At 43.0% G+C, this 26,667-nt stretch overlaps 1 protein-coding gene across 12 annotated transcripts in view; it reads left to right on the top strand.

Annotated features, from left to right (window-relative positions):
• NLGN4X (neuroligin 4 X-linked) overlaps positions 1-26,667 on the top strand; it is a 363,400-nt gene that overhangs the window by 208,751 nt on the left and 127,982 nt on the right. For all 12 annotated transcript variants that reach the window (XM_053580981.1, XM_053580978.1, XM_053580970.1 and 9 more), the window contains one exon: positions 353-505. In XM_053580981.1, coding sequence (XP_053436956.1) covers positions 353-505 — 153 coding nt within the window. The remainder of the gene's footprint in view (positions 1-352; positions 506-26,667) is intronic.

Below are 26,667 nucleotides of genomic sequence, written 5' to 3'. Positions count from 1 at the left end.
AGGCGCCGCCCGAGATAACGAGATTCTTTTTGTACACGTGTTTCTTCCATGTAAATCACATGTTAGGGCTTGAGTCAGATTTAGGGAATATGCACAGGGGCTTACATTCCTCCCAGAGTCCCTTTGCTTCCCAGAATATCATTCCTATGAATAGAAATTACGATAATAGCATTGCCCATTTTTCTTAGGCGTTCTTAGGCTGGCTTATACCAGGCACAAAAATAAAAATGTAATTAATTCAGATCAAAAGTAGGAAAATTAATGAAACTCTTTTAATCTTTATTTAGCATCTCTGAGTCAGTGTGATTTTTTTTTTTTTTATTGTATTTCCTTACTTGGCTTTTTTTTCCAGATATCCATGATCAGAACAGTAAGAAGCCAGTAATGGTTTATATCCATGGTGGATCTTACATGGAGGGCACGGGGAATATGATTGATGGAAGCATTTTGGCCAGCTATGGGAATGTCATTGTCATCACCATTAACTACAGACTGGGAATCTTAGGTAAGTGGTTTCCTCGTGAGAAATCAGGGTCAGGTAGGTGTCTGCCTTTCCTTTTGATGGGGCTCCCAGAGCTTGGGTGTATTAGTCCAGTTTCTGGAGAACTCTGGACCACCGTGCTGACTTTATGTGGTTGGATAAGTTTCTTCCTTTGTGTACACAATGTGGTCATTTGTTACCCGGATGGATAAACCAGGTTCTCATCTTACAAAGTCCATGAATGAATTCACGGACAGGGAGAAATGGCAGGTGAAAGTGAAGTTTATTAAGGGCAATCAGGGAAGTCGATGTAATTGAGAGGAAAAGAGGAAAGGAAAGATGCCCCCACCCCTAGCAGGGTTGGGGCCAGGGCATCCTGAGCTGAGCGAGTTGTTCCTGGAACCTAAATGTCAAAGTCATCATGTGTGTTGTCTAACTTTATCCATCGTCTTTGAGCAAAGGAGATGGAAACATAGGTTCATTTGTGTTTCAACTTCTGGCACCGGAGTTGCCGGAAGAAGAGGGTCTGGCCAACTTTCACTGTCAGCCAACGTGCAGAGATGGGCATGGGTCCACCCAGCTTTCTTTGTCAGAAGGCTGGCAATTCTGGAGAGCAGGGAGAGTGGCCTCTCCAAGACGGTTCTGTTCTTCCATTTCCAAAATCACAGTTTTATCTATACAAGTTAAAAGCAAGAACCGTGGCTCGGCGCTTGTGGCTCAAGTGGCTAAGGCGCCAGCCATATACACCTGAGCTGGTGGGTTCGAATCCAGCCCGGGTCTGCCAAACAACAATGACGGCTGCAACCAAAAAATAGCCAGCCCTGTGGCAGGCGCCTGTAGTCCCAGCTACTTGGGAGGCAGAGGCAGGAGAATTAATTGAGCCCAGGAGTTGGAGGTTGCTGTGAGCTGTGATGCCACGCCACTCTACCCAGGGCGACAGCTTGATGCTCTGTCTCAAAAATAAATAAATAAATAAATAGATAAATGAAGCAAGAACCATATTAACCCTTACCTTAAATAACCTTACTTGACATAACCCATGACTGCAAACAACGTCGCAGGTGAAAAGTTAGTCTCCTAAATCAAACCACCAGAACTATTCAAGATAGGCATCCTAAGGGTGGGAGGTAAATTTATAAAACAGGAGGAATGGGAGAAAGGAGTGAAGGTCAGACATTGTGTGCAGGAAACTATTTTACCCCATTCCCTAACTGATCACCTGTGCACATGGAGCTAGGAAGACTTGATATGGTGTTCATTCCACTGCATTCTGCCTGGATGGAAATTTAACTTTGCGTCGGTTCCATTTAATTATGTATGATTAAAGGAAATGGGCCAATACAGGGAAATTCAAGCTTAGATCCATGCTGTTAAGCTGTTTCATCCCTTCCTCTCCGTGTGCCATTAGAGAATGATCCTATTTTGGCAGTAAGGTTTAAAGACACACTTTTTTAGGTATGCTTCCCTGCTGCTGCATAAATAATCCTCTTAGGCCAGTGGAGAAACATTTGTTTTCGAGGCAGAAATGCATTAGAAAGGGGCAGAAAATGAAGTGTTTAACAAGTTAGCCGTGAGAGAGATCTGTATGTTGGTTGCAACATGGGTGTTGCACTATATAAGATACAAAATAAAATGGAGTCAGGACATTTGATGCATCAGGAATGTGGCTGAAGATGCCTCAAATAAGGAAATACCAAGAATGTTTTCTTGGCTTAGCACCCGTTGGTCAGTGGTTAGGGCGCCGGCCACATACACCAAGGCTGGCGGGTTCAGAACCCAGCTCGGGCCTGCTAACCAACAATGACAACGGCGACCAAAAAATAGCCTGGTGTTGTGGCAGGCACCTGTAACCCCAGCTACTTGGGAGGCTGAGGCAAGAGAATCACTTAAGCCAAAGAGTTTGAGGTTGCTGTGAGCTGTGACTTCACAACACTCTACTGAGGGTGACAGCTTAAGACTCTTACTCAAAAAAAAGAATATTTTCTTTCCAGTCAGATATTTTAATTTCATTCTGAGGGTCCTTTTTTTTTTTTTTTTTTTGTCTTTCACTTCTCTGTGAAAACATTAACCTGTAAGAGACCCCAGGATGTAGTAGAGAAATGCATTTGTCTCTTAAAAATGCAAATCACCCATAGGCCTTGCTCACCTAAGTACTCAGAATTCCAGGGTGGTTGTAGCATTGCAGAAAAGATGCAGAAACAAGAAAAACCCCAGTAATTAAAAACTTTGCTGTCACAAATCTTACTCTTTTATGCTTTTATGTGTTTTTCTTTTTTTAAATCATTTCTGATGCACCACGTTTGGGGGGATAATCTCCATTAATGTTTGCAGTGAGCTGATGGCTTGCTGGTCTGAATGTTTTCCAGAGGCTTCTGGCTTAAGTTTCTCTGGCTACTAGCCTTGAAAACAGGAAATTGTGCTTCTTGGTGTCTTACAAAAGGTCAGTTCTACAGAGGAGGTAGGAGGAGGAAGCCTCCCTGGGTGTGGGCTCTGCACAGGACCCCCTGAAAAGCTGCAGCAAGGCTGCAGCCTGGGGGCTCAGGCACACAGCGAAAAGCTTTGCTTACACCCTCTTTCTTCTGCAGGAAGCCCTGGACATTAAGCAACTTCTTGCTTGGGTGGAATCACAAGACATTCCAGTGCATGCAGGATGGGCTGGTGTTACTGATAAGAAACCGATTTCCTCTTCCCTCTAAAGCTGAATTGTACCAAGCAACTCTCAAATCTACACCTGGATTTCTTACCAGCTTCTCTTTCCTGAATCAACAGTCGAACTTCTTTCTTTCTTTCCTTCCTTCCTTCCTTCCTTCCTTTCCTTTCCTTTCCTTTCCTTTCCTTTCCTTTCCTTTCCTTTCCTTTCCTTTCCTTTCCTTTCCTTTCCTTTCCTTTCCTTTCCTTTCCTTTCCTTTCCTTTCCTTTCCTTTCCTTTCCTTTCCTTTCCTTTCCTTTCCTTTCCTTTCCTTTCCTTTCCTTTCCTTTCCTTTCCTTTCCTCTCTCTCTCTCTCTCTCTCTCTCTCTCTCTCTCTCTCTCTCTCTCTCTTTCTTTCTTTCTTTCTTTCTTTCAAGAAAGAGGAGAGAAAACTGTCACATTTTAAGTTTACCTTTTGCCTTGAAGAGGTAACAAATTAAATCATGGTAAGATAAGACTGTGAAAGTGCGGGACAGGAAATGAAAGAGGCTACTTAGCTTCTCTCTGTCAGCTTATTTACATTCTCCCAATGAGCCACTGTGGCCCAGCAAACACACCACAGATCTCCTTTTATTTGATGGACTGAAAGGGGCAAACTCTGCTGATTATACACGGTGGTGATAGACTTTAAAATTCCTTGATCTCCGCCATTGATTTCCCATTTACTGTGGTCCTCTTGAGAAAGGCTGGGAAGCGTTTACTTTTTGCCTGTAGGAATCTACTATTACCAGTGTCTTGAAAAAATATTTTTAAACCTTTGATAGGCAGACACTTAGAAAAGATGATTAAATAGCATAGGGTCCACGCACAGTGCTGATGAATTCAGGGAGCGCTTTCTCTAAGAATAGATGGTTTTTTCAGCAAAACGTGGAAATGTTCCTGGAGGTTTTTTCATCTTGCAATAAAAGTAATAAATGCATGAATGCTATTTTCCCACCTAAGGAATGGGAAAAAATATTGTTTCAGTTTTTTTTTGGAGACAGAGTCTCAAGCTGTCGCCCTGGGTAGAGTGCTGTGGCGTCGCACCTCACAGCAACCTCCAACGCTTCGGCTTAAGGAATTTTCTCTTGCCTTAGCCTCCCAAGTAGCTGGGACTACAGGTGCCTGCCACAATGCCCGGCTATTTTTTAGTTGTAGTTGTCACTGTTGTTTGGCAGGCCCCAGGCTGGGTTCGAACCCACAAGCTCCAGCGTATGTGGCTGGCATCTTTGCTGCTGAGTTACAGGTGCTGAGCCTCTTCTTTTTTCAGGTGTAGAAGGTGGTAAACATTCTCTCTCGTACAGTATCAGGGTAAATAGTTCAAAACATCATACTTGAGCCCCTAAGTATATAATATACACAATTATTTGTCAATTTAAAATAAAATTAACAAAAATTTTGGTGGGGGGCACCTGGAGCTCAGTGGTTAGGGCACTAGCCACATGTTCTGGGGCTGGTGGATTTGAACCTGGCCCAGGTCTGCTCAAACAAAACAAAACAAAACAAACAAACAAACAAAATAGCCAGGTGTTGGGTCAGGTGCCTCTAGTCCCAGCTACTAGGGAGGCAAGAAAATCACTTGAGCCCAATAGTTTGAGGTTGCTGTGAGCTGTGATGCCAGGGCACTCTACCTAGGGCGACAAAACGAGACTCTGTCTCAATTTAAAAAATAATTATTGAGAAAAATTTTGACGTTATCAATGGATTCATGTATGAAATTTTATTGCCTGTGAGTGGTAACTGGTATGCCCGGTCACTCTGTAATTTCTAAGATTATTAATTTATTTGGACCTCATGTTAATACTACCACTATTCCATTATAAGAATTGGAACTGGCCCAATTTGTAAAAGCCAATATCTTTCAACTATTGGCATCCAAAATGAATAACCTTAATTAAAACAGTCTACGCTGTTTATGCACTTCTAGATATTAAACAGAGGATCATCATGCCTGCTTTTTATTTTATTTTGTTTTGTTTTATTCTATTCTATTTTATTATTTTTATTGTCATTATTATTATTATTTGACAGAGTCTCACTCTGTTGCCCAGGCTAGAGTGCTATGGCATCATTCCTCACAGCAACCTCAAACTCCTGGGGTCAAGTGATCCCGCTGCCTCAGCTTCCCAAGTAACTGGGACTACAGGTGCCTGCCAGTTAGACGCCCAGCTAGTTTTTGTATTTTTAGTAGAGTCGGGGTCTTGCTCTCTCTTGCTTAGTCTGGTCTCCAGCTCCTGAGCTCAAGGAATCCACCTGCCTTGGCCTCTCAGAGTCCTGGGATTACAGGCACGAGCCTCCATACCTGGCCATGCGTTTTTGAAATACAAAGGTTTGTGTTTTTATTTTTAAATCAGAATTGTGCAGCACAACCTCGCTAGCCATTGACCATATTATTTATGGTCCAGTGTAGTACACATTTGCTTCCTATAGGGCCATGGCTAGATTTCCATCTTAGCCCTTTACTGTAGGAAAATGTGAGTTTCATCCCTTAAATCTGCTATTTTCTTTCTTTTTTTCTTAGTTCTTGATAGTCCAAAGAGCTTTGATGTGAAAGAAAATACATCTTGCTGATGCTTTCTTGGAAACACCTGCAGTTTTCTTTTTTTCAAGACAATCGTAGTATGTCACCCTCAGCGGTATAGTGCTGTGGTGTCACAGCTCACAGCAACCTCCAACTCCTGGGCTTAAGTGATTCTCCTGCCTCAGCCTCCCGAGTAGCTGGGACTACAGGTGCCCGCCACAACGCCCGGCTATTTTTTGGTTGCAGTTGTCATTGTTGTTTAGCGGTCTCCGGGCTGGATTCGAACCTGCCAATTCTGGTGTATGTGGCTGGCGCTTTAGCTACTTGAGCCACAGGCGCTGAGCCTGTAATTTTTCTTTTTGTAGAGACAGAATCTCACTTTATCGCCCTCGGTAGAGTGCCATGGCATCACACAGCTCCCAGCAACCTCCAAGTCCTGGGCTGAAGCGATTCTCTTGCCTCAGCGTCCCGAGTAGCTGGGATTACAGGCGCCCGCTGTAATTTCTCTATATAAGATTTTTGCCTTGTTCCATCCAATGAAGGTTCTCCAAGTTGTCATGAGTTTGTTTCTTCCCTTGGTTTAGTCTATCTTCATTCTAATATTTTTTGCAGTTAAAGTCACATGGGCTTACTACCTTTCCAGGGATCTTAGGATTTATTGCAATAAGTCTGCAGAAGTGTATGAAAAAAAAATTTTTTCTTTTTTTGAGACTGAGTCTTACTGTTCACCCTGGGTAGAGTGCTGTGGCATCACAACTCACAGCAACCTCCAAGTCTTGGGCTTAAGTGATTCTTTTGCCTCAGCCTCCCAAATAGCTGGGACTACAGGCGCCCACCACAATGCCCGGCTATTTTTTGGTTGTAGTTGTCATTGTTGTTTGGCGAGACCAGGCTGGATTTGAACCCGCCAGCTGCGGTGTATGTGGCTGGTGCTCTAACTGCTGAGCTACAAGTGCCGAGCCAGAAATGTATTGTTGCTTCCAAACAGCTCCACATACACCCTTTTGCATCAGCTCGTTGAGAACCTGCTAACCAGCCAGCAATAGATTTTTGTAGATGTTTCTCTATTTAATCCTCACGACCTCCCTGGAGGGGTTACCTTGTCTCACCTATAAGGAAATGAAGGCTTGCAGGTGGCTGCTGGTGCTGAAGCTGGGAACAATTTCCAGCTAGAGTCGGAACCCAGAGCTAACTGAAGCCAGACTGCTAGCTCTCTTACCATGCAGACTTCACCTCCAGCTTTGCCAGTCAGTGTCAGGTCTGAATTATTAAACTGCAGAGTAGGCTAGGAAACGGGATATCACTTTAGCATCCTACTTAGTTTCCCTCATTATGCAAGAGAAAGTTCTTACTGCTGACCTAGATCCACAGCGCTGGTAAGATGCTTATACAGGGTTTTTATGTGCATTGAGCACAGCTCCGGAGTTTGTCACTTCTAACCTCATCGGTGCCGTAAAACTAGTCTTTTATCAGGGCGTGTGGTGTCTAATTAGCAGTAGTTGGAGTTAAGACCATTCTTTTTGTAGAGACAGAGTCTCACTTTATGGCCCTCGGTAGAGTGCCGTGGCATCACACAGCTCACAGCAACCTCCAACTCCTGGGCTTACGCGATTCTCTTGCCTCGGCCTCCTGAGTAGCTGGGACTACAGGCGCCCGCCACAACGCCCGGCTATTTTTTGGTTGTAGTTCAGCCGGGGCTGGGTTTGAACCCACTACCCTTGGTATATGGGGCCGGCGCCTTACCAACTGAGCCACAGGCACCGCCCAAGACCATTCTTACCTAACAGTTAGTGCATGGTTTTGAGAAATGTTGCCCATAGTTTTATCTAAGTGATATTTTCAAAGGATTGAAAAACATGTACCTATAATACCTGCTGAGTTTCGAGACAGTGTAGCTGTTCTGAAAGATTATTTTGTTTGTTTTGCTTTTTGAGAGAATCTCACTCTCTCACCCTGGGTGGAATGCCATTGTATCATCTTAGCTTACAACAGCCTCAGTCTCCTGGGAGGGATGAGGGATCCTCCTGCCTCAGCCTCCCAAGTAGCTGGGATGACAAGTGCCCACCAGGATGCCCAGCTAGTTTTTTTTTTTTTTTTTTTTCTTTGTAGAGACAGAGTCTCACTTTATGGCCCTCGGTAGAGTGCCGTGGCCTCACACAGCTCACAGCAACCTCCAACTCCTGGGCTTAGGCGATTCTCTTGCCTCAGCCTCCCGAGTAGCTGGGACTACAGGTGCCCGCCACAACGCCCAGCTATTTTTTGGTTGCAGTTCAGCCAGGGCCGGGTTTGAACCCGCCACCCTCAGTATATGGGGCCGGTGCCTTACCGACTGAGCCACAGGTGCCGCCCGCCCAGCTAGTTTTTATGTTTTCAGGAGAGACGGCGTCTTGCTCTTGGTCAGGCTGGTCTCTGACTCTTGAGCTCAAGAAATCCACCTGCCTGCTCACACCTGTAATCCACAAACTTTATCCCGAAAGTTTTTGTCTCACAAAAGTCTGTGCTATGTCTTCTGAAGTTGTTCTCTTTAAGGTCATAAATTGCCTAAGACTATGAGGTGCTTTGGAATCATAATTTTGAACATGAGATGGAACTTGTTCAGTATAAACGCAGCCAGGGTGACGTAAGCTATATGTGTGTTCCCGCCTGATGGGACGGTCATCTTTCTAGACCTGGTCTCTTTTGCCGGGTCATAAATTTCCTCTGAAGTTGAGGGTCGGTGGGCTGGGTTTTGAGGGAGCCCTGTGACACCCACCAGACTTGCGCACCTTTGCATGTTTCATATGCTGGTCACCTGGGTAAGAGTCCACTCAATAAAAGACACTTGGAAATGGCGGAGATGGTGGGAAGATGGGACGGATAACTTCCTTCTGAGAGGTCTGATCTTAATTTCACGGAAGTTGAGGGGCCAAGGGTGGAGGCACCCCTGGGTTCTCTGAAGTTTAACTGAAAAATGGTCTTGCAAAGGAAAGATGAAGTGGAGAAAAGGTGTAGGAATTCACTTAATGTGTATACAAAGGCACCTTCTGAATGAAGGCCCAGGGGTACAGGGTGGATTGTTCACTTTTATGCTCAGCTTCATGAAAGTAAGGACAGCCGTGTAGAAACATGATCAGACAAATAGGTGTGATCTAATTCTGATAGACTGGGGGGGTGAAACCAAGCAAGGGTGTCTGTGTGGACCTCTCTGTGCCTCTCTGAGCAGTACCTTAATTCTGGGTGTTGGGACCTGTCTGGAATAGGGGTCTCATGACCTACAGCCACATAAGGTAGGTCTGATAATTTCTGTGTGGATAATTTTTTCTTTCTTTTATTGTTTGGGGTTCATTGAGGTTACAAAGAATTAGGTTACACCGATTGCCTTTGTTAGATAAAGTCGATGTTATAATTGTGTTTTGCCCCCAGGAGGTGCGTCACACACCACGACCCTATTTCTCCCTCCCACCTCCCCATTCCCCTGCCCTCCACCTTGAATTGATTTGCGTTTTTCTCTTAGGAAGGCAAGTATTAGATCGTCTACTGGCTTCATAGTATAATTAAGTATGGATAATTTTTAAACAGAATAATTATAGGTTTAATGGCTGCTTTGGGGGAAACAGGTTTCTGTAAGCTGCCTAGGGGGGAAGAGGGATTCTAGTTCCTATGAGCGGCCTTGGGGGAAAAATGGGACTGTGGGGCAGAAGAACGGAAGGTCAGACAAAAGCTTTTGCTTCTGAAGCCTCCTTCTGAGCGACAACTGTGCATTTCTGTGTGAGCATTTTACATGACTGAAAATTTAGTGACTATCGTAGTCTGAAAGCTCATCTACTCCAAAATGTCAAATATGAAATGAAATAAAATCTTAAGGCTCCCCTCTCAGTGACTGAGTAGACCTCTTTTTGGCCAAGTGATCCGTAAAGGTGAGTCACTGGTCATGAGAAAGGGGGTCAGACCTGCCTCATCGTGCCCCCTCCCTCCTTAGAGACATCCTCTGTGACTCACTAACAGGCCTAAGGCTCCGCAGGAGACGCACCTGCAGGTCCCAATGTCCACAGCAAACCACTTGGGTCTTTGTAATTAACAGATCCTTTATCTTAAGCTTTCCTTTTCACTGACTGCTGGTCTGTTAGACTGAGCCTCACTCTTTCAGCCAACTCTCAGCTAAAGACTCTTTAACTCCACCTAGATAGAACGCGTTAGCTCTGACTTCCAAATGTCCCACCATTTTGGGGCAAACCAATGTATGTTTTGCAGGTATTGATTGATGACTTTATCTGCAACGCCTGTCTCCCTAAAGTGCATAAAACCAAACGGTAACCCCACCACCTTGAATCCACCTGCTCAAGGTTTCTTGGTGTGTCTCTGAGTCATAGTCTTCGAATTTGGCTCAGAATAAACCTCTTTAAATTATTTTAAAGAGTATAGCTTCTTTTCTACCCACACAAGCTATTGAGGGGATCATGGAGAAACTTGCCTTGTTCCCCTAGGGTTGGTTCGCTGAAAAGATCAACTCACCATTATGATAGATTAGTAAGAGAAGGGTTTATTTCCAAATACCATGCTCATGGGGGGGAGCCACAAGAATGATTTCCCTAAGTCTCAGTGATAGTGGCTTTTAAAGATGCCTTTTAGAAAGGGGGGTGGGGGGCGTCTGTGGCTCAAAGGGGTAGGGCGCCGGCCTCATATGCTGGAGGTGGTGGGTTCAAACCCAGCCCCGGCCAAAAACTGCAAAAAAAAAAAAAAAAAAGAAGAAGAAGAAGGGGGCGGGGGAGAGAAACTGGAAAGTAAACATGTAGCAAGTGGTGGCTGGGGGGGATGAGTAGATGGAGGGAAACAGATGGATTTGTAAATATAGCTGAGAGACAGGTATTGTGCTTCAAATGACCTTGTAGCCAGATCTATTAGCATATGACAAGGAGGCCGGCAGCCTTTTCTGATTCTAAATCAGGTTACTCAGGTTTTATAGAGTGGCCGGTGCTTTCTAATCAAAAATGGCCTTTTTACTGAAAATATTCTTTATATCAAGGAATCGTATTTTGGGGTGAAATTTCCTTGTCTCCTTCACTATCCTGCAGATGGTCTGTGCTGACCTTCTCTGATTTGCTAGTTAAAGACATTGTTCTTTATTTGATACATTCACTGTTTTATTTCTTTTTATGACTTTCTTTTTTCAAGGCTTTATGAAAGGTTTTTTTCAATTATAAATGAATGGAATACAGGTTATGCATAAAGTCAAAAGTTCTTAAGCATATTTCATATGTATGCATGTATGTGTATACCCCAAACTCCCCCTTGGGGTGTCAACACGTCTTGAGGCTGCTCTTCTGGATTCATTAGAATCCCTCACCTCTCTTTCCTTGATGACAATTTATCAGATAAAATTGATCAGATTTCTCCTAATTGGATTGCTGTAAGTGGCTGAGGTTGAGTGTAGAAAGCTCTCTCTGAAAAGCAGACCTTTGCATTCCTGGAACAAAACCCTGGAAAAAGTTAAAACTGGGAGAAAGGAAAGTTAAACAAAACCAGTGGAATGTGACCACTCAAAACCAGGAAATAGAAAGAGAAAGAGGAAGTCCTTGACAATCAGACCCTTTGAGGTGTGGGTGGCCTAGGTTATTGGCCAGCCTGCTAGGGGGTTGGGAGGATTCCTACCTGGGCATAACATAAAAATAGGGTGGATGCATTTGAGAAGACCAGCCTGGTAATCAGCTGCTATTATCCAAAAGTTATTAAGATGAGGACATTAAGTCACTTTTCCAAAATAAAAGAAAGCTGTGAGTTGCCCTTTCACTGTCTTGTTTATAAATCGATTTCCGTGCATCCTGGGCTCATTTGGAAACTCTGTAATCCGGTGGCTATTGTTGCCCTAACTGGTGGGAGTGGCCGGATCTCCGCAGGTGGGCAAGATCCTGGCCCTGGTTTGCTCTGAGAATGACCATCTGCTTGGACTTTCCTCTTCCGCCTTCTGGTGGTCAGTGATGGCCACTGCAGCCATTGCCTTTATTCAGTGACGCCAGGGCAGGACTGGGAAAATCAAAGGTTTTGCTGGAGACAAATGGGACAGAGAGAGAAACTCCTGCAATGGGACAAGGACGCTGTCCCTCTCTCCAAGTACCGGGTGCCCTCAACACATTGACCGGACAACCAGACAGAAACAATCTCTCGTCCTGAGTTGACTGCAGGGCAGTCAGACACAGAGGATGCGAAGGTAATTTCTGGGCAAAGAAAATCAGAAAAACTGGAGGGAAGCTAGGGAAGGTTTTGTGTGTGTGTGTGTATGTGTACCTTCCTTCTTAACTTACTTATTTAATTGACAAAGAAATTGAGTATGTTTATCACATACATAGGGATGTTTTGAAACAGGCATCATTGTGCAATAGCTAAATTGAGCTAATGAATATGTGCACACCTTGTGTGCTTAGGGTTTTACTGTGCTCAGAACACATAAAATCTTTCCTAGCGATTTTGGTGCTCAAAGATTTCTGGAACTCATTCCTCCTGACTCACTGTAGCTTTGTAACTTTTGGCCGGGGGTCCCCCGTCTGCACTCCCACCCCCAGCCTCGCTAACCACCTTTCTACTGTCTGTTTCTTTGAGTTTGACTATTTTAGTTCCCAAATGCAAACGAGATGGTGTGGTATTTGCTTTTCTGTTTCTGATTTATTTCTCTTAACACAATGTCCTCCAGTCTCATCCACGCTGCCCCAAATGACGAGAGTCTGCTCTTCTGGAGGTCAAATTATATTTTGTAGTGTGTAGATTCCATATTTTCTTTCTTTCCTTTCCGTCTCTCTTTCTTCCTTTTTCTTTTCTTTTTTTCTCTTTTTCCCTTTTTTTTTTATTAAATCATAACTGTATACAATGATATGATTATGGGGCATCATACACTCGCTTCATAAACCATTTGACACATTTTTATCACAGTGGTTAACATAGCCTTTCCGGTGTTATCTCAGTTACTGTGCCAAAACATTTACATTCTACATTTACCAAGTTTCTCAAATACCCCTGTAATATGCACCACCTCTTTTTCCCTTTCACTCTTTTTTTTTTTTTTTTTTAGGCGAATCTCACTTTCTCAACCTGGGTAGAGTGCCATGGCGTCATAGCTCACAGCAACCTCAAACTCTTGGGCTTAAATGATCCTCTCACCTCAGCATCCTCAGTAGCTGAGACTACAGGCATCTGCCACAACACCCAGCTACTTTTCGAGACGGTGTGCTGCTCTTGCGCAGGCTGGTCTTGAATTCCTGAGCTCAAGCAATCCATCCCCCCCCGGGCCTCCCAGAGTGCTGGGATGACAGGAGTGAGCCACGGGGTCCAGCCTTCTTTTTATTCTTTCTTTCCTTCTCTCCCTCTCCGTCTAACTCTATCACCCTGGGTAGAGTGCCATGGCATCATCCTAGCTCACAGCAACCTCAAACTCCTAGGCTCATGTAATCCTCCTGAGCGGCTGGGACTACAGGCATTCACCACCACACTCAGCTGATTTTTCTATTATTAGCAGAGGCAGATTCTGACCGTGAACTCCTGAGCTCAAGGAATCCTCTCAGCTCAGCCTCTTAGAGTGCTAGGATTGCAGCTGTGAGCCGCTGGACCCAGCCAGCTACATTCATCTTTTGATACTCCTTTGCTTAAACCATGTGTAGTGTTTCCCATTTTTACAATAAAGAATCTTGAGTAAATGGTCACGTCACTGTTATGTCTGTTTTTGCCAAGGGTTTTTTTTTTTTTTGGTGTCAATTTTCCCCTCTTATATTGTGGTTAAGTAGCTTCCTCCCTTTCAATCATATTTCATCAAAACTATTCTCCCCCTGGTTATTGATATTTCCTAGGCATTTTATTGGACACTTCAAATACTTTCAATGATCTTTAATGCATCTTTATCTGTCTTAATCTTCTTGTAACCTTTAATATGTAAATGTCCCACCTGACGCAGCTCCAGCTCCTGATTTTAGATGTTTGTATCATTATAGAAATTATTTCCGTGGCTCACATTTAAGGTACGCAATCCACGGGCCTTTTGTAGACACTCAAAGCTGGGGCACCATCAATACGATCTAAATTTTGAACACTTCTTTCACTCCTAAGAGAAACTCCAGACCCCCAGAAACCGAAGAATTAGGAACCCCTCTCTGCTTTGGGTCTCTACACATTTGCCTTTTCTGGGCGCTCCATGGAAATTGAAATTATACAACATCTGTGTGTCACTTCTTCCCCGGAGCATACTACTTTAAACCTTCATCCATGTAGCAAATGTATCAGTTATTATTATCTGTGGCTGAATAATAGACAGTGGCCATAAAGTTCTTATGCAATTTCAAATAGTTGTCTAGCCAGGTGCAGTGGCTCACACCTGTCATCCTAGCTCTCTGGAAGGCCGAGGTGGGTGGATTGCTTGAGCTCAGGAGTTCAAGACCAGCCTGGGCTGGAGAGAGTCTCCATCTCCAAAAATAGCCAGGCATTGTGGCAGGTGCCTGTAGTCCCAGCTACGTAGGAGGCTGAGGCAAGAGGATCACGTGAGTCCAAAAGTTAGAGGTTGCTGTGAGCTATGACACCACAACATTCTTCTGGGGACAACAAAGTGAGACTCTGTCTCAAAAATAAATAAATAAAATAAAATAAAATAGTTGTCTATTTAAATTGCACAAACACTTTATGGCCATCCTGTATTTTATTGAAAGGATAGACCACATTTTGTTTATCGATTCTGCTGTTCCTCACGGCTGGGGCGATTTCCACTCTGGGGAGATTATCGATAATTATGGTGTGAAAAGCCATAGACACATTTTCATATGGATATATATGATTCTCTGGCATAGAAATATAAAAGTATAAATGATGGGTCCTAAGTAACTCTGTGCTTAATCAGTTAAATACATAGTAACCTGCAAATTCTTTTCCAATGTGTCTGTGCTGTTTTTCATTCTCCCCATTAATGTTTGAGGGTTATAATTACTCCACTTCTCACCAACCCTTGTTCTTATCTGTCTTCTGATTACAGCCACCCTAGTGAGTATAATAAAGTCATATCGTATTTTGTTTTTGCTTTGCATCTTCCTGATGGCTAACGATGTTGAATACCTAATTCACATGCTTATTGGCCATTTTTATATTTTTCTTTGGAAAATGGGTCTCTTCAGAACCCTTGCCTATTTTAAGTGTGTTATTTATTTTCTCATTATAGAGGGTTGTTAAGTTTTCCTTTTCATTAATAGCCTATTCTGGAGACAAGCTCTTCTCATACATAGAATTCAAAAACCCTTGCAAGCACTTTGGCCTTCTTTTTTTTTTGTAGAGACAGAGTCTCACTTTATGGCCCTCGGTAGAGTGCCGTGGCCTCACACAGCTCACAGCAACCTCCAACTCCTGGGCTTAGGCGATTCTCTTGCCTCAGCCTCCTGAGAAGCTGGGACTACAGGCGCCCGCCACAACGCCTGGCTATTCATTTTGGCCTTCTTGTTCTCCACTTTTTTGGTGGTGCTTTCTTTAAATAGCTTTTTTTTTTGGTTTATTTGAAACAGTCTCACTCTGTCACCCTGAGTAGAGTGCCAAGGCATCATCATACTTCACAGCAACCTCAAACTCTTGTCTCAGGCTCCTGAGTAGCTGGGACTACAGGCGTTCTCCACAATGCCTAGGTAATTTTTCTATTTTTCCCAGAAACGGAGTCTCATTCTTGCTCAGGCTGGTCTCAAACTCCTGAGCTCAAGCAATTCTCCTGCCTTGGCCTTCCAGAGTGCCAGGATTACAGGTGTGAGCCACCGTAGCTAGCCTACTTTCTTAAAATTCATGTATTTGAAAACTTAATCCATGGCTTCCCTGACCAATGATTCTGTGTATTCACAGTTGTTTCTGTAAAAAGCTCAACCCACAGCTGGTATCTCACAAGTCCAATGCTTCTCATGAGAGTGCCCTACCTCCGTCTTCTCTGGGGCTGTCCAATCGTGTCTGGGAATACCATATAGATGAAAGAAATGATGACGGAGAACTTAGGATACAGTGGTACCCACAGGGTCCCTAAAGAAGGTAGAGGGAAGGGGATTGGTGGGATTACACCAGTGGTGCATCTTACAGGGGTATATGTGAAACTTGGTAAACGGTCTGTGAAGCTAGTGAATGATGCCTCATGATCATATCAATGTACACAGCTAAGATTTAATAAAAAAAAAAAAAGAAGGTTTATTTTAATCAGCTCACCATGATTTGAGAATCCTGCAGTAGCAGAATCTAAATTTAGAACTCATCAGCTGACAACATCAAGGACCAAAGCACAATGCCAATTTATCCTTTCACCACAGGGCATAGAACTCACCATAACTGTCCATAGAAAAATGGTAAGGTGTCCCTCGGCTGTGAAATGACGTGGCAATCAGAATTCACAAGGGTTCGTAAGGAGCTCTGAATTTAAAACAAAATAAATAAATAAATATGAGAGAGAGAAAGAAAGAGATATTCTAACTTAAGTGAGGTTAAGATTTTTTTTCTATATTTGCAAAGCTACCTTTGCCAATGAATGCAATATTGACTTTATTTTTATTTTTGCAGTTTTTGGCTAGGGCTGGGTTCGAACCTGCCACCTCCGGTATATGGGGCCTATGGGGCCGGCACCCTACTCCTTGAGCCACAGGCACCACCCACAACATTGACTTTATTCACTCATTCTTCTTTCATTCAAGAAATATGTTTTGGTAGTGTCACTCCCTGAGAGCTGCTAGAACACTGGTTCTCAACTTTCCTAATGCCACAATGTATTTTCCTTGTTAAAAGGGGATTGCAACCCACAGGTTGAGAATCGCTGTGCTAGAATGAACATTAACCCGTTTTGGGCTTTTGACACCCCCAGAGCTGGGAGATAATACATCTGCATTGCTTTTTGTTTGTTTGTTTAAAATATTTTTTTTATTGTTGGGGATTCAGTGAGGGTACAATAAACCAGATTACACTGATTGCATTTGTTAGGCAAAGTCCCTCTTGCAATCATGTCTTGCCCCCATAAAGTGTGACACACACCAAGGCCCCACCCCCCTCCCTCCATCCCTCTTTCTGCTTTTCCTCCCCCCCATAACCATAATTGTCATTAATTGTCCTCATATCAAAATTGAGTACATAGGAATCATGCTTCTCCATTCTTGTGATGCTTTACCAAGAATAATGTCTTCCACTTCAATCCAAGTTAATACAAAGTATGTAAAGTCTCCAAGTAGAGTGCCAGCCCCATATGCCGGAGGTGGCAGGTTCAAACCCAGCCCCTACCAAAAACCACACACACACACAAAAAAACCATCTGCATTGGTTTTAACTCCCTTGAGTTGCAGTAACTTGTAAAGTAATCAGAAAGAAATAAATGTGGAGTCCAAGTAAGAAACATGTCTCATAGAGAAAGCAGTTACCAGGATTTTCAAATGCTGCTGGAAAGTTGAAATAAATAACCAGAACACTGAAGCCTGGAACTTCAGAGTGGACAGCAGTAATGGGACTCAGAATAAAAGTAGTTTCACGGCAAGGAAGAGGCTGAAGTTTGATAGGAGTGACTTTAAGAGAGAGAAGCAAGGCAGAGTAGAAAATTCTCATAAGGTGTATTGTTGTAAAGTCAGCCATGAAAACAGACCACAGCGGGACAGTCCAAGTGGAAAGAGAGTTTTATTTTTTGCTATGGGAGAAACAGCCAAATGTGTGTGTGTGTGTGTGATTTGGTGTGGTCCAGCAGCCCGGCTAATCTTCCGGGGACGAGGTTACAAATACAGAGGGTTGGCCCCATCGATGAACATCTATGTTGGACACTCTGAGTAAGGAACAGTAAATGGACACACAAGGTGGCTGAAACTCATGGGAGAAATGGAAATTCTGTTACGATAACTGTGGGTGTTTCTGTGATGTCGGAAGCAAGACCTTCAACTTGGTGGCGTGATGGAGGGCAGGGTGGGGCGAAAGAGATGAAGGTTGAAGAGAAAAAAAGACCTAGCAAATGATCCTTGGACAGAGGATGGGACAGGACTACGCTGCCTTCTGACTGATGGACAGTGTTCTGAATCCACCTGGAATCGAGGACTCTGAGTTCTAGGCAGATGTCAATTCACTGCTATATATCCCCCCTTTTTGGGGGATACCCACTATTTCTGTCCTTCTGAATGAATTGACTCAGTATTAGAGAGCTCTATAGAACCTTTTCTCATTTTCTCACATCTGCTATTGTCTACTATCTGTTTTGTTTAAATTTATGTCAAAGGGCAATCTTTTTTTTTTTTAACAAAGTCTCCCTATGTTGCCCTTGGTAGAGCGCTGTGGCATCACAGCTCGCAGCAACCTCAAACTCTTGGGCTTAAGTGATTTTTCTTGCCTCAGCCTCCAAAGTAGGTGGGACTATAGGCGACCACCACAATGCTAGTTATAGTTGTTTAGCTGGTCTGGGCTGGGTTCCAATCTGCCACCCTCGGTGTATGTGGCTGGCACCCTGCCCACTGAGCTACAGGTGCCACCTCCCTGTGTATTTTAGTTTTTTTAACTTATTTTTAATTTTTTTGAGACAGAGCCTCAAGCTGTTACCCTGGGTAGAGTGCCGTGTCTTCATGGCTCACAGCAACCTCCAACTCCTAAGCTTAAGTGATTCTCTTGCCTCAGCCTCTCATGTAGCTGGGACTACAGGCACCCGTTACAATGCCTGGCTATTTTTTGGTTGTAGTTGTCATTGTTGCTTGGCAGGCCTGGGCTGGATTCGAACCTGCCGGCTCTGGCGTATGTGGCCGGCGCCTTCGCCACTTGAGCTACCGGCAGTGAGCCTCCACATGTGTTTTAAATGATTTAAACCATACTTCATGATTTTTTCCAAAGAGCTCTGCTAAATTTTTGCAAATGGCTGGCAAATTTATTAATTGATCCAGTTATCTGGAAGTTTCAATGTCCTGGGGCTGTCATGATACAGGTGGTGGTTTTAAACAACAAAAATGTATTTTCTCAGCGTTGTTCTTCCTTGGAAGGTCCCAGTTGTCTTTCAGCTACTGGTGTTTTTTTGTTTGTTTGTTTGTTCTCCTTTTATTAAGTCATATACACATAGATCATGAATACATTTATGTTTTTGTGGGGTACAATGTGTCTTTTTATACAACTTGGAATGGTTACATCAAATTAATTAATATAACTCTCACCTCATTTACTTAATCATTGGGATAAGACATTTATGTTCTATACTTAGTAGATTTGACTTGTATTCTTACAGTATATTCCATATATGTGGTCCTACCCTTTACCCTCCCTCTACTGAACCTCCCCCTTCCCCCTACTGGTGGTTTTAAATGAACTTTTTTTTTTTTAAGACAGAGTCTCACTTTGTCACTCTCCGTAGAGTGCTGTGGCATCACAGCTCACAGCAACCTCAAACTCTTAGGGGCTCAAGCAATTCTCTTGCCTCAGCCTCCCGAGTAGCTGGGACTACAGGTGCCCCCCCACAACACCCAGCTATATTTAGAGACGGGGTCTTGCTTTGGCTCAGGCTGGTCTCGAACCCTTGAGCTCAGGCGATCCACCCACCTTGGCCTCCCAAGTGCTAGGTTTTTAGGCGCGAGCCGCCACACCCAGCCTACTGGTAGCTTCAGTATTTGCTTCTGTGTTCCAATTAATTGCTTTTCCTCTGTTTATGATTCTACTTCTTCTAAGGACCCCAGTCCTTAGATTCAGGGCCACTTTAAACCCAGAATAATTTTATTTTATTTTTTTTCTTGAATGTAATATTTATTATCTGAAAAAATTTTTTTTTTTTTTTTATTAAATCCTAACTGTGTACATTGATATAATCATGGGGCATCATTCACTAGCTTCACAGACCATTTACCAAGTTTCACATATACCCTTGTAAGATGCACCGCTGGTGTAATGCCCGAGAATAATTTTAGTCTTGTGAACCTCAACTAATTACATCTGCATTTCCAAACAGGGTCACATTCTGAGTTTCAGAGTGGACGTAAATTTGGGGAGGGTATTGTCCGTGTAAAAGAAGCCATGCTCTGCAAAATCGTTTAAGGAGGTTTATTCTGAGCCAAAGTTGAGAGCCACGACCCAGAGCCACAGCCAAGAAGCCTTGAGCAATGGACTGGTGGTAGTGGGGTGATAGTTTGGTTTTATACATCTCAGGGAGACAGGGATTACAGGTGAAGTCATAAATCAGTACATGGAAAGTATACGTGTTTATTTGGCCCAGAAAGTTGCGAAGAACTGGGGGTTTCACAGGTTCTAGGTGCGTTTAAAAATCCTTTGGCTGTCGATTGGCTGAAAGAGTGAGGCTCTGTCTGAAAGACTAGGAGTGTCAGTGAAAAGGAATGCTCAAGAGAAAGGGTCTGTTAATTGGGGACAAAGTACTGCACAGATTCAAGTGGTTTGCTGTGTACATTGGGGACCTGCAGCTGTGTGTTGCAGATTCCACCTGTTAGTGAGTCACAGAGGAGGTCTCTAAAGAGGGAGGGGGCGTGATGAGGAAAGTATGCCCTCCTTTCTCTTGGCCAGTGAGGGACTCAGTTTTAGGGGATCCCTTTGGCAAGAGGGGGTGCAGACAGCCACTGGGGCCGGGCCTAAAATTTTATTTTAGTTGCAATATCCTTCAGCCTCCTCCATCCAACTTTTTCCTGTCGGTCTTGACTGCAGGATGTCTGCGTGTAGATGCAGGTGTATCTGATACGTTCATTCTTCGTGTGGACACGGTCACCATCCTCAGAATGCCACCCGGCCTTCTGTTTCCCAGATCATACTCTAGTCAGAAGACCTGGAGATGTTGTGGAACCCCTCTTGTTCTTGAATCCCCCCTTCTTCTCCAGTGATGTAGTAATGTGGTATCATTTCCTGGACCTTTAAAACGTCTCCATCAGTTTGACAGGTGCTAAAAGCATTTTCCCCTGTTGGCCGCAAAACGGGTGTCTCTGCTGCAGCAATAGGTAGGATTATATTTCACACTGTCTTTCTAAATTGCAAGGCTATACGTAGGAAGCAAAACCTTTTACATCGCTTCGCCCTTTTCATTTTTCTCCCCTCTGTTATTAAACCTGATTACAAATGCCCATTCATGCTCTGCCTTGGCATTGCCGTTTGGAGAGGTGCCATTGCAGAGGGGAGCTGCCTAAAAATTAATATTGAAGACGAATGCAGGTTTTTAAACAGGGGCTTATTTAAATACATCTCAAGTTTTGAAGTGACTCATGGACTTTTAGTGAAATGAATAGCCTTGCAGTGTCTCATGGTTTCTTTTCAAACTCATTTGCTTTATAGCTGCCCTTTAGAACACCTTTGATTCCCTAGAATCCAAGAATTCTCAGGTGCTGTCATTGAAGATTTTTACTCTTGCCTGGTGTTACTATGAAGAGATAATTTAGCTCCCTCTTCTCGGTCTTTTTTTTTTTTCCTGTGTGCAATTTGCACACAATTTTATTTTCAGTTGTGGTCTGCTTTGATCATTTTATTTACTTACTTAGCATTTTATTTCATTTTTTATTGCTTAATAAATAACTATATTTCATTTATTTATTTTTTATTTTTTTATTTTTTCATCACTTGGGATTCTTTGAGGGTACAAAGAATTAGGTTACACTGATTGAATTTGTTAGGTAAACAAATATAACTGTGTCCCTCTTATAACTGTGTCCCGCCCAAACCAGGAATGGATTAACAAACTGTAGTACATGTATAGACTTTACATCTTTTGTATTAACCTGGATGGAGCTGGAACGCCTTCTACTTGGTAAAGTATCACAAGAATGGAGAAGCAAGAATCCAATGTACTCAATTCTAGTATGAAGGCAATTCTAATATAACACACACCCTCATAAGAGGAAAAACTCAAACCTCTTCTAGTTTTAAGCCAGGTCCATGATGATTAGGGTAAGGCATACTCAGCTCAGGTAGGCATTGGCCCACATGGTGATGGCTTTTTTTTTTTATTTGTTTTATTTTTTGAGACAGAGTCTCGTTTGTCACCCTCAGTAGAGTACAGTGCCCTAGCTTGCAGCAACCTTAAACTCTTGGGCTCATGTGATCCTCTTGCCTCAGCCTTCTGAGTAGCTGGGACTACAGGCGCCCACAACAATGCTCTGCTATTTTTTTTTTTTTAATTGTTGGGGATTCATTGAGGGTACAAGAAACCAGATTATACTGATTGCATTTGTTAGGTAAAGTCCCTCTTACAATTGTGTGTTGACCCCAAAAGTTGTGTCACATACCAAGACCCCACCTCCCTCCCTCCTTCCCTCTCTCTGCTCTTCCCTTCTCACTCCCCTCCCCCCTGCCCTCTCTCTGCTCTTCCCTTCCCCCACCCCCCACCATGTACTAGGTCATTAATTGTCCTCCTATCAAAATTGAGTACATAGGATGCATGCTTCTCCATTCTTGTGATGCTTTACTAAGAAGAATGTGTTCCCCCTCCATCCAGGTTAATACAAAGGCTGTAAAGTCCCTATCTTTTCTAGTGGCTGAATAGTAGTCCATGGTGTACATATACCACAGCTTCTTAATCCATTCCTGGGTTGGTGGCATTTAGGCTGTTTCCACATTTTGGCGATTATAAATTGAGCTGTGATAAACAGTCTAGTGCAAGTGTCCTTATGGTAAAAGCTCAGCTATTTTTAGAGGCAAGGTCTCACTATTGCTTAGACTGGTCTGGAACCTGTGAGCTCAGGCAGTCCACCTGCCGTGGCCTCCCAGAGTGCTGGGATTATAGGTCACCTCATCTGGCCATATGGCAGGCAGTGTTTACATTGTCTGATTCAAAATGCTGCCGTGGCCTTTACTGGTGATAAGATCTATATTCTGATGAGATCGAACCTTAGGCCATGGATCCCAGAAGAGGAGACAATAATATCTAAAGGCCATGAAATCTTAGTCCACTGATTAAGCGGTGATTTTTTTTTTTTTTTTTTACTTTCACATGATACCATCTTATTTTATCTCCAGCAGAGTGTTCAGCTAATGGAAATAAAAGAGTCTGTTATATGGAAATTCTTCATACTTTTAAAGAATTTCCCAGGATAATGTAAGAGAATTTTATTTTATTTTATTTATTTTTGAGGCATAGTCTTCCTCTGTCTCCCTGTGTAGAGTACGGTGGTGTCATAGCTCACAGCAACCTCAAACTCCTGGGTTCATGCAATCCTCTTTCCTCAGCCTCCCAAGTAGCTGATTATAGGTGCTCACCATAACACCCAGCAAATTCTTCTGTTTTAGTAGAGATGGGGTCTAGTTCTTGCTCTGGCTGGTGACAAACTCCTAGTCTGGAGCAATCTACCCTCCTCAGCCTCCCGGAGTGTCAGGATTACAGGTGTGAGCCACTGGCCTGGGTGAGAACTGTATTTTAGAAGTAAACATTTATATTTCTGAATTTGGGATGGTGAGTATCCGTAGAGATCCATTTGAATAGAAATAAATTTGCCTTTCTTTTGGCCAACATCAACTCCCTTTGTTTGCCACAGATTGGCAGAATTATTGGTTGAATTAAAAAGGATCTTATGAGTAAAATCAGTAGTTTTCCCTCACACCAATTTTTGACAGTGCCATCACTAATCTTTTACTATTTTATGTGGTAGACTCTCTTTACGCTGAGAGATTTTATAGTGGGAAATAATAGCCCTGACGTAAGTATAGATGTATAGATTATTAAACACCTTTCAGTATCAATAAGAGACATTATTAATTGTTTGCTTTTGCTGTCCCTTTCATTTGCAGTGGTATTTCTGTCTACATTTGAAGATATCAGAAGTTTGCAATCAGTAGCAATGCCTGCCCTTTGTAATTTATCCTGAGGTCTTCCCTTCCAGGTTCAGTGGTGGGGACCTTCCTGTTCATCTGTGGCAAATAGAGATTACAGCAAGTCAAAAACAAGCAATTGCTAAATTAATCTAGAAAAAGGAAACTGAGATATTTGTATTATCCCTAAAGTATAATAAAAATATGAATGCAGGGTGGCACCTGTGGCTCAGTGGGTAAGGTAACAGACCCATATATCAAGGGTGGCAGGTTCAAACCTGGCCCTGGCCAAATTGCAACAAAACAATAGTTGGGCTTTGTGGTGGGCATCTGTAGTCCCAGCTACCCGGGAGGCTGAGGCAAGAGCATCACCTAAGCCCAGGAGTTGGAGGTTGCTCTGAGCTGTGATGCTACGGCACTCTACCAAGGGCGGTAAAATGACACTGTGTCTCTTTTTTTTTCTTTTTTGACACTCTGTCTCTTAAAAAAAAAAACAAAAATATTAATGCAGACAGCAGTAGTCGGAATACCCATTTGCAAGCCCATTATTAATGGGAATTTTCTCTGTGTCCCGGTTCCTAGAGGCTGGCTGAGCCAGGGATTAACATTTTTTTTTTTTTGTGGTTTTTGGCCGGGGCTAGGTTTGAACCTGCCACCTCCGGCATATGGGACCGGCGCCCTACTCCTTGAGCCACAGGCGCCGCCCGGGATTAACATTTTTACTGTATCTTCCTGCAGGAGACCTACAGGGTGTCAAGGAAGGGGTCTGTAAGCAGGAAATAAATCCTTCCTACCCCCAGAGCTCCTGAGAGCAACCTTAACTATCCAGCAGAGAAGTGTCTCCTGATCTCAGCAGTCAGCATGGTGGTACTAGGGCTTGCCCCATAAATGCAAATTTTGCAGTCACTTCCCTGTGACTTACAGCTAAGACATTACTTTACTCCCTCCTGACACTAGCCCTGTCTCACTAATCTTTCTCAGTGAGAACCTGACATTTCAGCCTTTTGTCATACTTTGAAATAGCCATCCTTCTTGCTTCACTCTGTGAGGCTCAATTCTGAATCGCCATAGAACTTAAAAAGAAAATTTGAGAAGAGATAGAACAGAAGAGAAAGTACAGCATGGAAACTTAGCATTTAGGTGTGTCCATTCTTGTGGCAAAGAGCCCATACTTTTGTATCTGGCTGAAATAGGCATTCTTCCCCTTCCAAATGTGGTTTCATATATATTCCCAATGGCTTGAACAAACCACCCACATTTTACAAAGCAGGAAATTAAGGTCCGTGATGAGGGTCACAGAATTTGGCAGTGGCAAAAGTAGATTTAATTTCAAATCCAATCCATCTCTCTTTCCATCTTGGCTACAGTCTACATGCAAATCAAGAACTCTTCTTGAAATCCATCCACCCTCACGGTAATATCAGTTCTTCAGGACATGAATTGTTGGGTGGATTCACGAGACACGTACACTGAAAATCTCAATTGTTCATATTCTGAATAATTCACAGGCATTTTTTTCTCCATTCACTGTATCACTGTGATCACATCCATAAAGATGGCTATTGTTATTTATTTGTTTATTTTTGAGACAGAGTCTCACTACATCACCCTTGGTGGAGTGCTGTGACATCACAGCTTACGGCAACCTCAAACTCTGGGGCTTAAGAGAATCTCTTGCCTCAGCCTCCCAAGTAGAATGGACAACAGGTGCCCACCACAGCACCCAGCCATTTTTTTATTGCAGTTGTTAACTGTCCTGGGCTGGGCTCAAACCCATCACCCTCAGTGTATGTGGCTGGCGTCGTAACCACTCTGCTACGGGCGCCAAGCCTTGTTATTTTTTAATTTTTATTTGTTTTTGAGATAGACTGTCACTCTTTCACCCTGAGTAGACTGCCATGGTGTCATCAATCATGGCTCACAGGAACCTCAGACTCCTGGGCTCAAGTGATCTTCCTGCTTCAGCATCCCAAGAACTTGGGATGACAGGTGCCTGCCACAATGCTTGGCTAGTTTTTCTATTTTTAGTAGAGCTGGGGGTCTCCTTTTTGCTCAGTCTGATCTCCAAGGCCTGAGCTCCAGCAATCCACCTGTCTCAGCCTCCCAGAGTGCTGGGATTACAGCCATGAGCCACTGTGCCCAGCCCAGGATGGTTACTATTAAAAAAAAAAAAAAAAAAGCAAGCTAACAAACAAAACAGACACACAAAAAAATAAGTTTGGATAAGTTTTGGTGAAGATGTGAAGAAATTGGAATTGTTCTGCATTGGTGGTAAGGGTGTATATGGGTATAGTTGCTGTCAAAAACAATTTGGTGACTATTTAAAATATTTAACTATAGAATTGCTATATGATCCAGCAATTCCTCTTTTGGGAATAAACTCAAAAGAATTGAAAGCTGGACATTAAAGAGGTATTTGTACACTGAAGTTCATAGCTGCATTATTCACAATGACCTGAAGCTGGAGTTTTTGGAATAGCCAACTGTCCATCGAGGAATGGATGGATAAAAAAATGTGATATATGTGTGCATGCAGGTGGGTGCACAGTTATAAACACATACATGTTTATGTTTGCACACACTGCTGCCATGGAATATTACCCCTAGAAAGGAAGGCAGTTCTGATTCATCTTACCACATCAATGAGCCTTGAGGACATTAATTACCTTAAGAGAAATAAGGCAGATGCCAGTCAGAAAAGAACAAGTTGTGTATGATTCCACTTACATGAGACACCAGGAATTGCCAAATTCATAGTGACAGAAAGTTGAATGGTGGTTGTCTGAGGACAGGATGAGGAGAGAGTGAAAAGATATTGTTTAATGAAAAGCATTTCAGTTTGGGAAGATGTAAAACATTCTAGAGATTAGGACCACCTTAGGATGATCCTGATGGCTACACAATAATGTGAATACTCTTAAGGCCACTCAATTCTACACTTAAAAATAGTTATGTGATAATTTTTTGTTACCTGTACCTCACAACCACAATAAAACATCATTATAAGAGCTTCAATTTATGAGTAATTGTAATCAGCACAGTGTTGACCATGTTCTATACCTCGTACTTTGAAATATGGGAATATACATTGTAATTATTATTATTATATTATTATTATTTTTGACACAGAGGCTCACTTTGTCACCTGTGGTAGAGTGCCCGGTCATCACAGCTCACAGCAACCTCAAACTCTTGAGCTTGAGCAATTCTCTTGCCTCAGCCTCCCAAGTAGCTAGGACTACAGGCACCTGCTACAACGTCCAGCTATTTTTTTGTTGTAGTTGTCATTGTTGTTTAGCAGGC

Source organism: Nycticebus coucang, chromosome X (genome assembly GCF_027406575.1).
Source record: "Nycticebus coucang isolate mNycCou1 chromosome X, mNycCou1.pri, whole genome shotgun sequence".
Taxonomy (NCBI): Eukaryota; Metazoa; Chordata; class Mammalia; order Primates; family Lorisidae; genus Nycticebus; species Nycticebus coucang.
The sequence above is the reverse complement of the archived record's forward strand: the minus strand, read 5'-3'. Positions and strand labels throughout refer to the sequence as shown.